A 16628-nucleotide genomic window follows, 5' to 3' on the forward strand; every position below is an offset into this window, starting at 1 on the left:
GCTTGACTGTGGTAATATTTTCACAAAATATCAAATCATCACAACATACACCTTAACTATATACAATTTCTATTTGTCAATTACACCTCAATAAAGTTGGAAAAAACATCAATAAACTACTTATTTGGGGTTGGGCGGGTGTGAAGGGAGTATATACTGTATAATATACCTTCCTCTATACCTACATATATTTAAAAAGTATAAAATACACAAGATTATCACTTTATGGGACTTACAAATAGGAGTCTCAAATTATTTTCATATTTCCCTTGGCTACACCCTTGAAGTTCATCAAATAAAATGTGCAAGAGAACTAGATTTCCTACTTCTGTGTCCTGTATCAATTCCATCTCTCTCTCTTTCCTCCACGCTAAGGCTAATATATATACCGGAAATGAAAGTGTTTATGTCTTGCATACTCTGGTAGAGAGAGCAAAATTTAAATGGGATAAGGGAAAAAAAAGTTCTCTGTTCCAGGACCTACCTGTCTCATTATACATAATTTAAGTACTGAAGAGTTGTTTAGTTTTAAACAACTTTTCTAACAGTCCATAAAAAGTGAAACATCACATCTTGTAGTGCTTACTCTGATTTGACATTTTTTCCAACCTATTTGGACACACTTGTGCCTACTTAAGCAGTCTCCCTGGATTGGCTGCTCAGAGTTTAATTCTGCCTGATTCATCTCAGCAATGGTCTGGAAATACAGTGAGGCAATAATGCCCGTCTGTTCCGGGCAACCAACCAAGGGACCACCCTCCCCACAGCCAGACCTCTGCTCTTGGGTAGGGGTATCTCAACCCTACCCACCGCTTTGATCTGTTTTTGGTTTTTAAATGCTCCCTGTTGCCTAGTGGGGAGCTAAGTGACTTTGCTTCAATAGACATTATGTCACCCCCTCAGCCCTTATGTAAACAGAATGTCTAACACCTTCACGATGCAAGCCAAGCCAGCAGGCTGAGAGTAGAGGCTGACAAGATAAGTATTCTGCGTCAGCACCTGCCGGAAGAATCGTGCCTCCTCGCATGCAAGCTTTCTTCGTGGCACCACCAGGAAATTTAAATTTAGACTCAGCAGCATTTCTTTCTGACTCCTATTAATACTTATTAAAATCATAATGACATCAGAAATAGAAAGAAAATAATATTTCTTCTTCCTGAGGCTTGTTTTCCTAAACCATCTAGAAAGTCACAGAACATAGACCTCTAAAGAAGATGGCAATGTCTCTTGTTATAACTGCTGCTGCGAATGAAAGTTAATAAGCATTCCTCATACCTGCACAGTGCTTCACAGTATATTGTTCTCGCATCCAAATGTTTGATGTTATTAGTGATGAGAGAAAGAAAGACAGTACACACCAATTTTATTTTATAGAAACTGACCTTCATTCATCCAATGAACATTTATTGAGTATCAACTAAGATAGGGCACCATGCTAGGTATTGGGGGGAATCAAGACGAATAAAACATTATATGATAAAGAATCAGAGAAGTCGGGCTGGCCCGGTGGCACAAGTGGTTAAGTGTGCGCACTCCGCTGTGGCAGCCCAGGGTTCGCCGGTTCGGATCCCGGGTGCACACCTACCCACTGCTTGGCAAGCCATGCTGTGGCAGCATCCCATATAAAGTGGAGGAAGATGGGCATGGATGTTAGCCCAGGGCCAGTCTTCCTCAGCAAAAAAAAAGAGGCGATTGGCAGATGTTAGCACAGGGCTGATCTTTCTCACAAAAAAAAAAAAAATTAAAAAAAAAAGAATCAGAGAAGTCGGTGTTGAAGGTGATTTGCCCAAATCCACACAGCTGGTGGGTGGCAGAGCCAACACTGGAACCCAAGGCTCCCAAGTCCTTCCTCTGAGCCACACAGCACTTATCCACAAACATACACCTGAAATGAGAGCGGCACTCTGGGGTGTCCCGCACTAGGAAAAGTCTCCTGTCACTAGGCCCCACATGTTCTTCCCAAGAGTCACTGAGCGAATTTCAGAAAGGCTTCCTGGATAAGATGGCATTTGAGCTGAGGTTTAAAGAACAGATAGAATTGAGAACATGGAAATGGGCAGTCGTGCAATGTAAACAGGAGAAATCATGAGAAAAGGCCAGAAGAAGGAATCACAGAGCAGAGTTAGTTAACCGAATGATGATGTATACAAAGATGAGTAGAGGAGATGAAATTGAAAGCGGTCAGAGTCAGAATGGCATTTTGGCTTCATTCAGTAGGCCATAAGGACCCAATGAAGGTGCCGGAGGAGGGATAACAGAGCACATCTGTGCTACAGAAAACTCGAGCAGGCGTTGATGCAAGGCTGGATTAGCAGTAGAGGAGACCGGCACAGAAGTCAAGGCCAGGATCATCAAGACCTCACCTGGGGAACTTGGGGAGAGAACGGAGAAAAAAGGTGGGAAGATGGGAGTGATAGATTTGGGAAGCAGAAACACTAAGTCTGGCAATTGATTGGATGTGGGAGTGAGGGCAGAGACCCGACACTGAACCTGAGTAACTAGCACCCTGTTCTCAACCCTGTCACCACTCTCATCTCCAAGTGAGCTCGTTAAGTCACAGATTCCCACACAAAATCCCCCGAGTCAGGGCCACATCCAAGAAGCCACACTAGATCTGTGCTGATCCACAAACTCTTTGTGACTGGCCTGCAGTGATAAGTACAGAAATGGAGACAGTTGGGACAGTTGGACAGCAATTTTACTGATAATTTTATACCAATGGAATCTAATGGTTAAAAATTGAGGCTTGATTTTGTACGTATTTTGGGTTTTTTCCATTTCACTTTTCTAGTAATTCATTTTTAATGAATTTTACAAAAGTATGGGACCACAGAAGTTAAAAACTAAAGAAAAGAAACTGGTTCTCATGCAAAGACAGTTTGAAAAGCACTGCACTGTGTGATTCTGGTGCCAGAGCACACTGGGACCACACTCTGAATACACAGGTCAGTAGAAGAGGAACACATGAGGAGGTGCTCAGAGCTGAGAGACCTCCCTGTCGCTGACATCCGGCCTTGTGACTACACCAGCTGCTGAGTGCCCCATCACCATGGCCTACTCTTCCACCAGGCCACCGAGCCTCTGTGGTGGGTCACCTGAAAGCCTGGCATCTGCCTGTCATCATGCCTCGTGGCCGTATATTATTTGCCAACTCCTATACCTGGGGGTGCTCCCTGCCCCCCCGCAAGCCCCTTGGCTATCTCAGCCCCATGTATAGGTCTAGCGCCACAAGCCCATCCTTCTGAATCTTTTGCTGTTCTTCAGGAAATGTCCCAAAATATAGCAGGAGTCTGTAAGACAGAAAAAGAACCAAGAGGGAGCGAGCAGCATTACAGAAGCTAAGGAGAGAATTTTCTAGAAGGACTGTACAGCAGGGAAAATGGGAGTGATAATGACAGGGATAAAGATTCGACAATGATAAAGGCTTGTAGAGAAGAGGATGAACACTCAAGACAGTCATTAGTTGCCTCCAACAGGAAAATTTCAGCCGAGTGATGGGGACAGAAGTCAAGGGGCGAGGAGAAAGTGGGTGGAAAGAGCAGCTTCCCTGAATGGGGGAAGACAGAGTGTGATCAAGTAATGCCACAAAACTGTTCTATTGTGTGACTGGGTGCTATTTGGAACACTATGTTAACGCTATTCTAAATAATAACTTTCTCCAAAATCTCCAAATTCTCCCCATCTTACTATATACTAATGTTTAATGTAAAATTGCAGCTATAAAAGTCTCCGTTTTTGCCTTGCTGAGATAATAGGATAATAAGTGACATCAGTCATTCTTTAAGGCAAAAGGCCATAAAGAAATACAATACTTATGTTTTCTTGCAAAAAAAATGCAGTTTCTATTTAAGCCTACAGAACATTTGGAGAAAGATGAGCATGGGAGGAAAGTTGGGGGTAAATTGGAGTCTCCTTTCATAAATGTCTTGGATTTGTGCCCTACCTAAATTGCCAGAATTTAAAACAGAAACACAGGAAAGCATCTTTGTGTTATTTTCCTGAAGGAACAAATTTTTTAAACTTGAGTATTTAGAAACAAGATGCCAACAGGATCACTAACAACCCAAAAGTGCCCCCAGATGCTTGATCTCAAAATTAGAAAAGAAATCTACCTATTTTTATTATTATTTCCTAAAATAAATATGGGAGGTGAGATATGGGATAAAGGCCAATCACAGCTGCAAAGAGCAAGCTTGACCCCAGGAAGACTTGACCTGCTGGTTCTCCAATCCAAGAAAACCATTCAAAATGTTCTCAGCAAATTCCATTCCGAAGGATGTTCAAAACCTACAAGGCAAAAGCATGGAGAGTAATGGCATCAACGAAAGATGGGAATTTTCACTGCGCTTCCTGTGTTAGATTTGGTTACTTCATTCCCTGGCATAGGCAACTATTTAAAAGAATAGCTCAGGATGTCTTGATTATGTCTTGATTATGGTGATGATTTAAAGGTACATATATATGTCAAAGCTTATCAAATTGTATACTTTAAATAAGCAGATTATTGTATGTCAACTATACTTCAAGAAAGCTGTTTAAAAAAATAAAGAATCACTAAGAGAAACACAACAGGGAATACTCCTAGAATTGAGTTCTGAGCATTATCTAGTTTAAGGTTTCTCTGCTGTGTTCCAGGGGATTAAGAAGTCATAGCAATCAGGGTCCAACCAGGGACAGAGAAACTCCTGCAAGTGTTTACAACAGAGGGAATTCAATGCAGGGACCTGGTGGCATAGCAGTAGGAGAGTTTAGCAGCCAAGCAGGTCACAGTGAGACAACCCATGGATGAGCAACAGCAGGAAGCCATTTCCACCCTCAGGAAGGAGGGAGAGAGCCCAGGGCCACCAGCACAAAGTGGAACCAGGCGGCTCATCCAGAAAGAGCTGGAGCCACAGAAGAGCAGTAGCCACTGGAAATGCAGCTGCCTGGGGTCCCGCCCTTGCCCTACAGAGAAGACCAGGGGAAGGTCAGGAGCAGATCTGGGGGCAGAGAGGCCTGGGTCTGACACAACGGTGCTTCAGAAAAAAGGGGTTACAGAGCAAAAGTAAATTCAAAGAAAACTCTATGGAAACAAGTTAGCAGACTTCTTTACTGCTGGGCTTGTCAGGGCTTTAATATGCCAATAGACTTGTAAATCTCAAAGAGAGGAATATGATAGAAAGTGCTTCCATGATCTTCTTTTCCAGAACATTTTGGAAAAGTAGTGTTCCATGAAACACTATTTGGAAAATACTGATCTAGCCCAATATCCACATTTTACAGACAAGGAAAGACATTTTACAAGAAAAGAGACACAGAAATTTGGTTAAGTGGCTTGAACAAGAATTATACTTAAGAATACTTGAACAAATATTACCTCTTACATAAAAAGGGATAATACTAAGACTAGAGGCTAAATTCAAGCTTCCTGAATCTTCATCAAGTGCTCTTTCCTCTACTCTATATTGAATAGGCCTCAAGTACTTTCTAGCACCATCAAGAAAACCAGCTACTTAACCATTATGGTGGGCAATGAGTCATTTTGGTGGTATAAAACTACCAGACTCTGTGGAGAGGTGTACAATCTGCTCTGTTAGATCAATGACAACCAAAGGCACCAACACTATGAGAAAAGAACATATATAAAAGAGGAAATAAATGCAATGGAGTTGCCAAATTTATTAATGGGAGGGAAAGAAAAAGAGAAAAGCAAGAGACAATGAAGGAAACTAACCTCCATCACATATCACCTACATCTCTGCCGCTATGTTGGATTCCACATCTCACAACGATGACATAAGTGTGCATGTATAACAATAGCGTCAAAAAACCTCAATTAAGTAGATGAAAGAACCAAGGTGCCAGATTTACGAGAGAAGTTCCCAAAGCTAGTGTTAGGGGATTCTGCCCTAAACAGACACCATAAAAATGCAAAGGCCTGTTCCATGGCCCTCTGGGAGAAATGCAACTCTCCAAAAATCTTCTGCAGAAGGCACCTATGTCCTCCTCACTATTACCCACCATAAGTCTTAGCCCTCCCTACCCTTTGGTGTCATTTCACTTTTGGCTCAATTAAACTGCTATCCTACTGGACAGAGAGGTAGTTAAACCACAGCACATCTCAAGTGAGATGTTATGGACCAAAGCTGAATTTCTCAAGCCCACTGATACTGCCAGGCCCCAAGCTCTTCCCTCTTTTTTGAAAGGTTTCATCTCTGCAAGGATTAGGGGTGGTAATTTAGCTAGAATTCAGCGAGAAAATACCTGGTGAAAATGGAGAGTTGACATGAGGAGCACTGGGGAGAATTCATGCAATGTCTCACCTGTCCACTATTCGTAAAGAAATGCTCACAAGTGCCCAAAATATCTCAAATGAATTGCTAGCTATTGTTCAATAGCACTCTCTAGACTTATCATGTTCCTTGTTTATATTATTGCATTTTCTCATTTATTTACTATTAATCTGTGTAGCCCTTTCTCATAGAAAATAGCTCAAAGCAAATGAGCCTAATCTATGTATCACTTGCAAAGACTTCTGGATTTATGGAGTCTCTATTAATTTAGTTTTAATCTGATCCAAACAGTCTCTCCTGAGGAAACCTTTTAAAATCCCCTGGATCCTGCCTCTAGGGCCAGTAAAAAATATTCTTGTGAGTTTCCCAATCCAAAAGTCACACTTAGTTTTAACACAAGTTTTCAGAAAGGAAGGAAAAATATATAACCCCTCCCCTAACAATCCCCCAAATTTTAATATTTACAAGCACAGAATTCCTATAATTTTTGTTCATTCTTCAGGCTTCTTTCTTTTACTCCCCCAAATCCTGCGGAGCATGGATCAAACAGGGCACAAGCCAGGGAGAAATTTAATCGCTCATATCTCTGCCCGAGGGATTGTCTAGGTACTATGGTGACAGACACCTCACTGAAAGCATGTGGAGGAAAAAAGATTTTTGAACTCCTAGACTTAAAAAAAGGAGTAGGGGAAAGAGATTTCTAATGGATTTGGTGTCAACCCACAGAAGTACAAAATAAGCCCACACAGCGATCAAAATTACTTATACACTAATGAGGTAAAACCCCAGAAACAAAATATCACTCAACAAAGGCATTTTATTCCCTGCCCCAAAACCCTGCATATTTTGAATTTTAAGATTTTTATTGATATTTCTTTCTAGTTAAATGTTCAGTTTCTCCACATAGGATTTTTAGGGCAGTGCAACTACTCTGTATGATACTATAATGATGGATACACGTCCAAACCCATAGAATGTATGACACTAAGAGTTAACCCTAATGTAAACTGTGGACTCTGAGTGATAATGATGTGTCACTGCAGGTTCATCAATTGTAACAGATGTTCCACTCAGGTGTGGGATATTGATAGTGGGGGAGGCTGTTCATGTGGCAGCAGGGAGTATATGGAAAAAATCTCTATACCTTCTGCTCAATTTTGCTGTAGACCTAAAACTGCTCAAAAAAATAAACCGTTTTTGTTTTTGTTTTACGCACAGCTTCTCCGTTAACTTATTCTGACACGGGAGTGTTCAGATAAAATCTGGAAAAAACAAAGTCAAGTAAAATTTTAGTCCTTAATTTTGTAGTTTACAAAGCTCTGTCTTTAGAATATTTAAAAGTAATTCATAGATTTAAAAGAGAGAAAGAAAATAACCAGTCTCAGAGATTAAGCAAGGCCAATTATAAAAATCTCCTGGCCTCATCAGTACATAAAGCAGCTCCCACCAAGGATACAGTTAGTTCACGCTCTGCTGATACACAAATCAGAATTTTTTGCCAGCCCATGTTCATGTACAGGAAACCAACAAGACTGTAAACACAGGAACAACAATCAACAAACGCAGATGTTTAAAGCTGGAAGTCACATTCTGGACAAGGTGAAAAGGGTAAGTGGCAGGAGAGTCATAATAAGGATGCGGCGGATATCAAAGTTCAGCGTGGAGAGGGCTCGCGGGCTCAGCTGCCGGGGCACTGTTTTCTGCCTGCTGTGAAGCCACTCCACTCCTCCCCCCGACGAAGCTCTCTGATGATGAGAAAACAATCTGAACATAAAATCATTGCTATGGAGCAAGGACATTTCAGGCCTAAGACAATCCCAACCTATCTAGCAGGATCAGTAATCAAGGGCGTATGCCCATGAACCTGAAAGTCAGGAAGGCTCTCCCACTCGGAACCAGAACCTCATTCTGCAAAAATGTTTGAAGGGAGTCTTCAACCCAGTCATCTGGGACTGGGTTAGAGATAACAAGACCGTGGGGACCCATCAAGGAATTACCTGATGTAATTTAGATATCATCTCTATTATGGACTCAACCTCTTTAATAATGGACATGGGAAGGGCAGGAAGAGAATCTGTGCCCGCGGACATCAGTGGAACAATGCCGCTCAGAGCAACGTGGTTTTCAACTCACTTTCAGAGCAGAAAACAATCCGTTGGGGTCAACAGTCCTTCGGCACACCAAACAAGGAGATATTTATAGATACGCATAGTTTTTTCTTTTCTAAAAGCAGAGTTCTAGGAGAGAATGCTATCCACTAAGAGAAAAACCACAAAATTCCAGATTTGGACCTCTCCACCTCTTGCCCAGGGCTGTGCTCTTGCATATTTATGTCATTTCTCCTTAATTATCCACTCATGCCTGACCAACAACCCTATGGCCCTATCCCTCTGATGCATTAGGATCTCTTTGTGGTCCTCTTGGCTGTCCCTCAGCCTTAAGATGTAACGGCAGTGAGGAGGAAATGGTCCTAAATAAATCTAACGAATGTAACTGCAAACATGAGATTGGATGAGAGCCAAGGAACTTTAAAGCTCTAAATCCTATGATCTATGGATAACACAAATTTACCAATAACCCCAAACTTCCTATTGATGATAGAAATAGCCCAATTTAAAAATGGGTTGTCTGTTGCTGGCCATTTTTCCCCACAAAAACAATGTTACAGAAGGTAGCCGTGTCCCCAGCCAGCTCCCGAGTCTAATTTCATCCATAAGGGTGCTGAAATACTACATATTTACAGTGGAAAAAAATGGCAGAAAATATTATTTTCAAAACACCAGTAATTGAACAAAAAAATCCAATCAATTCAGTGAACTAGAGTGTCTTATTTCTAATGCATGCGGTGGAAGATGAACAGATATAATGTTCTGAGGTTCTGAGACCTTCTGGCACTCTCAACAACTTTAGAGATTGATGGCCCTGGTTCTTTAGTAACTGTAATTTTCATTAAAATGGGAATGGTTTTCCTTCTCCTTGACACAATTGTCACCACTTTCACACATCCCAGGTAAGGCTGGAACTCTTTTCCAGCTCACAAGTTTCCAGAGGGCAGGGGGGCAGGGTACTGAAGAAGAGGTGAGGGTATTATGAGAGAAGTGTGTTCGAATAAAAGCAACTCAGTTGTTATGATGAAAACAGAGAAAGGAGGACAACAGAATGCAACAGCTCCTTGTGGGGATGACAAAAGAAGAGACGATGCCAGCTGTACCTCATACCAGCCTCTGGTGACATCCTGTGGCCAGGGCAGCCATGTTGCCCAGCACGCTGCTCAGTGGCCCATGGGAGGGTGGGACAAAAAGGTTAATGTGTAACAGCTGTTTACATGCACGTGGACACTGTAAATTGTTTATATCTTAGGGAGTTTATTGATCTCTACTCCTTTTATTCAGATACTTATGGAAGCTTCTGGTCAGGAACACAATTATCAGACTAAAATATTGCCTATTTTCCTTCCCACTGCTGGAAATGCCAAATAAGGTGACGTGAGGGAGAAATTCAGACAAGAGGCAGGAAAAACAGAATCCGGCTCAAAAGGGAAAAATTAAGAGAAAACTGTAATAGCTTTCTATTAAGTTAAGAAAAAATAAGCATTCCATGGAATAATTCATTTTAAATACGGGCTCAGAAGCAGAGAGTGGAGGACTGACTTGTGAAAAAGTTACAGAAAGCTGGTTAATTCTCCAAGAAACGTTACTCTCTTCATTTTCCTCTTCTAACTCAGCTGCTTAAACAGACGAGGTCGAGGCAAAGAAGACAGAGCTGTTATCTTCGAGAGTCTGCTAACACCTCTTCTGGTATCTGGTATTCACCCACCCACCTCCATACTCAAGTGAAATATTAATTTGAAATCCAACATTTAAAGTAGCTCAACTCTGAAGACACTGCGATGATACAATTATTACATGCTGAATAAAGTGCTGAACAGTGCTATTTTCTCACTTACAAAGATTTTTATTTCACTAGCAATTCTTCCTCCATGCTAATCAGAGGTAAGCCTTAAATAGAGGAACTAAGCATGATTCAGCACATTTAAAAAGGATTTGTACCCATTCTTAGAAGGACAACCAGAGGAAACACCATCTGAGGTCTAAACAATGGTATCTGCTTGCCCTTTGATCTGAGTTTAAGAACACTTCGTCCAACTTTTTTGTTGAAATACCACTGAATTTCACATTTATAATTTGAAATCTCTTTAGCGGAACATCTTCGGCTTCTTTGAACCACACTCTTGCAACCGAATTCTCCACACTACTTTTGCTGTGAGTAGCTTGCAGGCATGGATTTATTTTCTGCTAACAAAAATCTTCATAAGTACAGGCAGCTTAAATGAAAAATAGTACTACTGATCCTATGTTTATGAGAAAAAGACAGTACAGTGTATCTGGTTACAAATACAAGTAGGGAGTATTCCATTTTTCTTCTAATTTATGTTCCCCAAGAGTAATTTTGTTCAGAAGATTGCCAGTATTTTTAGTACAATAAGTTTCTTGTTTCTGGTTACTTGTACTAAGACACACTGATTCCCTTTTCTGAGCATAATTTGATTTTTTTATTTTATTTTATCCTAGCATCTGGAGATCAACACCTCATTAATTCAAAATAAATAAATGAAACCTGAAATGCAGAGATTTAAAGAAACTTTTGCACTACTCTCAAATATAATGCATTTTACAATTCATATACATATGGGTAACTGATACAAGAGAGGTATATTATCAAAGCATTATGATATACATCAAATAACATGAACCTCAATGTCCCAAACGTCTTCACTTATTTCAAACATTTTACTTAACAAAAATCAGATATACCATCTCTAAATGATCAGGCCTTCCAGATTAGTGAAATATGAATTTTAAATGAAGGGTATGTCTATATTTTCATTAATTCAATCTTTATTCTTAAGCACCTTCTTTGTGCTCAGCATTATGTTAGGGACTTAAGTTACAACAGTACATAAGCCTGGTTGCCTTTTGGGGCTGAGGGGTGACAAACAAATGAGTAAGCAAATTTAAAAACAACAAAAAAAATATTCCTTGTGATAAGTGCAACCAAGGAAATAAACAGAGTGCTATGATGCTAGAGAAGTGGGTGGGGGTGGGGGCAGTCCCAATTTCTATAGAGTGCTTAGAGAAGGCTTCTCTAAGAAGGTAAATTTTAAGCTAAGACCTGAAGGATATTTCAGGCTACTTCTCCAAGGTCACCAAATTGGCAAGCTTGCTTTTTAGGCTGCCAAGACATTTTTAGCATTAGAAAACAAGTAGAAAATGGCATCTGTGGCCCTGACTGAATGCAGGTTCATGAGCGCACCCAGCTTGCCCGGGCACTATGCACACCAGCCAGTGAGCACCAAGGAGGTTACACAGCCCCAGCCTATTCACCCGGAGAGTTTAAACAGTCAACATAAACAGCAGTGAGCTGCTCGAATGACCAGTATTTGGGATATGCTAGAGAAATTTATCCTGTTGATTCATACTTCCTGATAGCCACTCTGGCTGACAAGGCTCAGGGTGTTTTAAATGTATCTCATGAGTAAAATATTCCCCAGTCCCAGGGAAGAAGGATGTTTACAACTATGTAACACTTTCCCTTATACTTTCACTTTATAACTTATCTAACTCAGTAGGTGTAAGAGTACTTTAAAACACAGTGCTATAACATGTATCTTTCTGTAGGTTCTTTAATAGATGACTCATGTAATGCAGCAGCTAACATGCCATCCACATGGATTAGGAAATCTGTGGAATTCTCCCAACATTCTTATTTAGAGAATTCACATTGCTAAGCAATTACTTTCTTCAAATGAACTGTCCTTCTTATGCTCAGAGCTATGGTAATCAGATTTTATCACATTTTAGCCTCTCATTATGAAATTCCCCTTTTCTACTGCTAAATGGATTAAGTAGAATTGCTTGACTGGCAGGTGGCATGGCTTATGGCTTGGATTCTACTTACCCGGAAGAGGTTTTATCCTCTAACCATCCATGTGGAGTCCAGGACTGGACCCACTGAGGGTTCTAGCTTGTAGTCAGAAAGCCCATTGGTATGATACAAGGGGCTCGGGGCCGAGTTCTCTCCCTAGGAATCTCTTTCAGTTCATATTAGCCTGTCTCAGGCCTGAAATTACACTATTGTTGAGTTCTCTTGGAATCTTTCAGGAGTATTTTTTGGATCTTCAAAAATTCTTTATGAAAAATGAAACTATCCCTGGGGAGATACTATGTTAAACCATCACCTTAGCAGGATTAGCTGACAACCGGCTTCAAGCAGTATGACTCAAAAGCAGTGTGCACCTGTAAACCAGGATAGGTCAGAAAAGCAAGGAACGAGGAGAATTTGGAGGTCATTAAACACAGTAAATGTCAGCGTACTTTACAAACTTGCCTCGAGCCAACTCGCACAATTTCAAATACCATGTAAGCCAGTGGTTCCCTGAAATCACCTGGGGATCTTTAAAAATACTGATACCTGGCTTCCACCCCACACATTGATTTAATGGATATGGGGTACCACCTGGGCGTGTGGATTTTTAAAAGCCCCCAGATGATTCTAATGTGCAGCAACATTTGGGAGCCACTGACATAAGAAAGCACTGCTCTTAATCTCTTACTGGGATGATTTATTGATTTGCTTCAGACATCAGGATCTCTTGCGCCAGTGCTTCTTGACCATGGTAGCACATTAGAAAAACCTAAGGCACTAAAAAAAAAAAAAAAAATGCCAGAGCCCACCCTCAAAGATTCTGACTCAACTGCTATTGCTCTGGGGAGCAAAACCAGCATCCCTTAGCTCTTCAGGTGCCCACAGGTGATGCTACTGGGCAGCCAAGATTGAGAACTCTGGTCCACACCCAGGAACTGTTTTCCAGAGACTATAACATGACTCTCCATGAAGAAGCCATAAGGGCTATTCTTCCTGCACTTTGTCCAGATTGGGACTACCCCAAGCGGCAATAAAACATTTCCCCAAGGCTCTCAGGAAACTTGGGGGAGGGGGCAGGTGAAGGAGAGGGCAAGAGGTGAAACTTACTAAGCCAGAAGAAGCATTGATGCTAGAGTAAGGACTAGCGCTGGCCCTGTGCACCACCCCACCAAACTTTATTGACTGGCATGAGAATTTCCTTAGAATGCTTCCTGGAGATGGCTCCACCTTGGATTTGGTTCCAATAAATTGTGAAAATTCTTGTCCAGTCAGAACCTCTGGCACTGCAAGTTGCAAGATTGGCAGGCCTTGAGCCTTCACTCCCTGTGAGATTCTGTTTCATGAATTTCCCAGGGGGATTTCTGAACCACTTGGATGCCAATCCTGCTCCACATCCTCCCGGACCTCCCCCCCTTGTCCGCACTCCCCCTCTCTTCCCCCAAAGCTGAGTGGAGCTGGGAATCATCTCATAGATATACTTGTAAAGAACTCGCCGAAACATGGGAATCATTTACATTTACATGGGAATCATTCAAGTAAATAATGTCCTTAAGTGACGGACAGACGTCTTTGACGTTGCTTGGGGACGTGTGTGCGACTTTGGCAACTGTCTGCCAACACACTTTGGAGCCCGGGCAAAGCCACGCGTCTCACACGGGAAAGGAAGTCCACGGAGACCCACCCCACAGTGCTGCGAACCCCACTAGGGGCGTGGCTCCTGCACCTCCATTCCTCCCCCCCGCGAACGCGTCCCCGACATCGCTTTGTCTACGCTAAACTGAGTCAGCTTATGAATGAAGAGTAACACAAATCGGAAGCATTGATTCTGAAAAAAAGTCTTCCTTACACCGTTCTCATTTCCAGATGAGAAAACTCGGGGGGGGAAAAGGCTCTGTGACTCTGTCTGGGTTTGCCACAGAACATTTGTGGCGGAGCCCGATTTAGCCGCCCTTGAATTTCCATTCTGTTGCCTGGCAACCGGTTCAGACCAGCTCAGCGCCCAACCCCGGCCCCTAACCCGCACCCTTCCTCTGCCCGTAAAGTTGGGCAGTGCTGATCAAAAGTTGAGCCTTTGGGGGCACTGGCCAAAGGCATGTCAGCGAAGGTACTGGATAGGTTACCCCAACAGGGCTCGGGATCCGGCCCCAAACCCGCGCGAGTCCCCCCTGGCCCGAACTGGCGCACCTTGCTCTACAACCTTCCTCCCCCAATTCCACGGATACAACTTAACACAATCACGTCACGTTTCCAAAGTTCTCAGCTGCTGTCGGATTCCCTAAAAGTCCGGGTGGGAAAACGCCCTCAGAGCGTTAAGGGTGCAAAAGAAACCAGTCAGGAGGGGAAAGAGTGTGGAAGAGCCGCCTCCTTCCCAACTGGCCACACACTCGGGCCGGACTTTTCTGCCACAGTCAAGCTAACGTGGCGCGAGCCGGGCACTGTTGGGAAAAGCACGGAACTGCTCCGGGAGCCCGCAAAGACGCGCCCCCCGGGAGCCGCACCCCGGAGCCCCGCGCCCGGGTCCGCCCACCGCCTCCTGCGGCCGCAGCGCGCAGCCCGGCCCGCGGCGCCGAGGACCGCACGTGCCGCCCACCGCCGCGCAGGTGGCAGGAGCGCAGCCCGCCTGTCCTCGCGTCCCCGCTGCGCCAGGAGCTCCTCCACTCTCATCCCACGCCCCCGCCCCGGGCCCGGGAAACTGGAGGGGGGAGCTCTTCTCGTCATTACGCTACCCCAAATCCTTACCCAGGTTCACAAAGCTCATGACCATGTCGGCGTCGTTGAGGAAGGCGCTGTCCTGCGCGCTAGTCAGTGGGGACGCGCCGCCGCCGCCAGGTCCGGGAGCCAGGAGGCTCTTGCGGTTGAGGGGGTGCGCGGTTCCGGGAGGCGGCTGCCGGGGCTGGGACGAGCCGGTTCCTCCGCTGGGCCCGGGCTGCCCCCTGTCCTCGTCCGACGTCCCGTCCTCGTCGTCGTCGTCGGCGGACAGGGCGTTGTACAGATCCAGCATAAAGAGGGGCGCGGACTTCAGCCGCCCGGGAGGAGGCTCCCCGCGAGGCTGCTGCTGCGGGAGCGCAGGGGGCTGCAGCTGCTGGAGGCCGTGCAGGGGCCGGGGCCGGTGCGGGAGCCCCAGCACTGACAGGATCTCCTTCTGCATCTCCCGCTTCTCATGCGTCTTGAGGCGCCGATAGAGGAAGCCGGAGGAGGAGGACTGCGGCGGCGGCGGCGGCGGCGCCTCCGCGTGGCCCGGGCTCCCGCCGTCCGCCAGCAGCGCCCCCCCACCGGTGGCGGCGGCGGCAGGCAGGGACGGCCGTAGCGGCGGGGGCCCGCAGCAGCTGCACAGCAGCCCCCACCACCAGCACAGCCACTGCGCCCTCCGCGCCAGCCCCGGCATCCCCGCCCGACCGGGCTGGCCCCGCGGGCCCCGGGAGGCGTGGAGCGGCGGAGCGAGGCCGGCGCGGCCGCTGTGGCCCTTGGCGTGAACAGCCCCCGCCACCTCTCGGCGGGCTCGCTTCCCCTTCCTGGCCCTCAGTCCTTATCTCTCATGGTCCTCTGGGGCGCCCCTAATTGCCCAGGCTGGAGGGGAGACGAAGGGGGCGATCACCGGGAGAACCCCTTGGAGGGGAGGCGGGGGAGCCCCACACTCCCGCGCAGGTCTCTAGAGGCGCAAGGTCCAGGCCAGGTGCGTCCGAGTCGGGGCTGCGCTACAGCCAGCGCCTTCGCCCCCGAGCGGGTCACGGCGCGGTCACCCTCGGGCCTCACTGCCTGCGCACGTGCGCTGCCCCGCGCCCTCCCGGGCGGCTGAGTGGGACCCGGGATGGCAGGGAAGCGGGGCCGCTCACCAGCTGGGGGGGATGCCCGGCATCATCCCGCGCACGCCTTTCCTTGGCTCGCACGGCCGCCGTTTAGTTTATACCGGCCGTAGGGCCCAGGCTGTGGCGACAAAGCGTTCCGAGATGCCAATCTTCTCTGCGAGGCTTAACTTTCTTCTCGCTCACAAACTCCGCGCCCCTCCGCCCTCGGGCACTGTCGCTCCCCCTCAAAATCTGCGCTCTCCGCTCGACTCCCCAAGCGGAGGCAGCAAGGATCTTGCTTTCCGTTCAGTGCTCGCCCGGCCGCCCTGCAAACCCTGCTCGCAGAGGGGATGGGAGGGAAGGGGACCGGTGCACGGAGCAGTGGCCGCGGCGTCGGCGCCGGAATTCGCAGTCTCCCGCCTCTCTACTCTGCGCTCCCCGCAGCGGCCAACGTGGGCTTTCTGGTGCGCGTCTCGCTCAGGTACAGCACTGCAGCCCCGGGACTCCCCGCCCTCCTGGGTAACGGACAGGCTGGCAGCCAATGGAGAGGCGCGTCTCGCCTGTATTTAAATAGGCCCGCCCCCTTCTTTCACCCTCCCTCTCCCCGGAGGCGTCGCCTCGGCCGCGCGTAGGTTTCAAGTACAGA

General features: G+C 45.8%; 1 protein-coding gene across 1 annotated transcript in view; it reads right to left on the reverse strand.

Moving 5' to 3' along the window:
- Positions 1 to 16402, reverse strand: part of BMP6 (bone morphogenetic protein 6) — a 148807-nt gene extending 132405 nt beyond the window's left edge. The window contains exon 1 of the mRNA XM_058555304.1: positions 14937 to 16402. Within this exon, the coding sequence (XP_058411287.1) occupies positions 14937 to 15582 (646 nt within the window). The 5' untranslated portion in view covers positions 15583 to 16402. The remainder of the gene's footprint in view (positions 1 to 14936) is intronic.
- Between the last annotated feature and the right edge of the window lie 226 nt (positions 16403 to 16628).

This window comes from Diceros bicornis, chromosome 14 (assembly GCF_020826845.1).
Source record: "Diceros bicornis minor isolate mBicDic1 chromosome 14, mDicBic1.mat.cur, whole genome shotgun sequence".
In the NCBI taxonomy this organism is placed as follows: domain Eukaryota; kingdom Metazoa; phylum Chordata; class Mammalia; order Perissodactyla; family Rhinocerotidae; genus Diceros; species Diceros bicornis.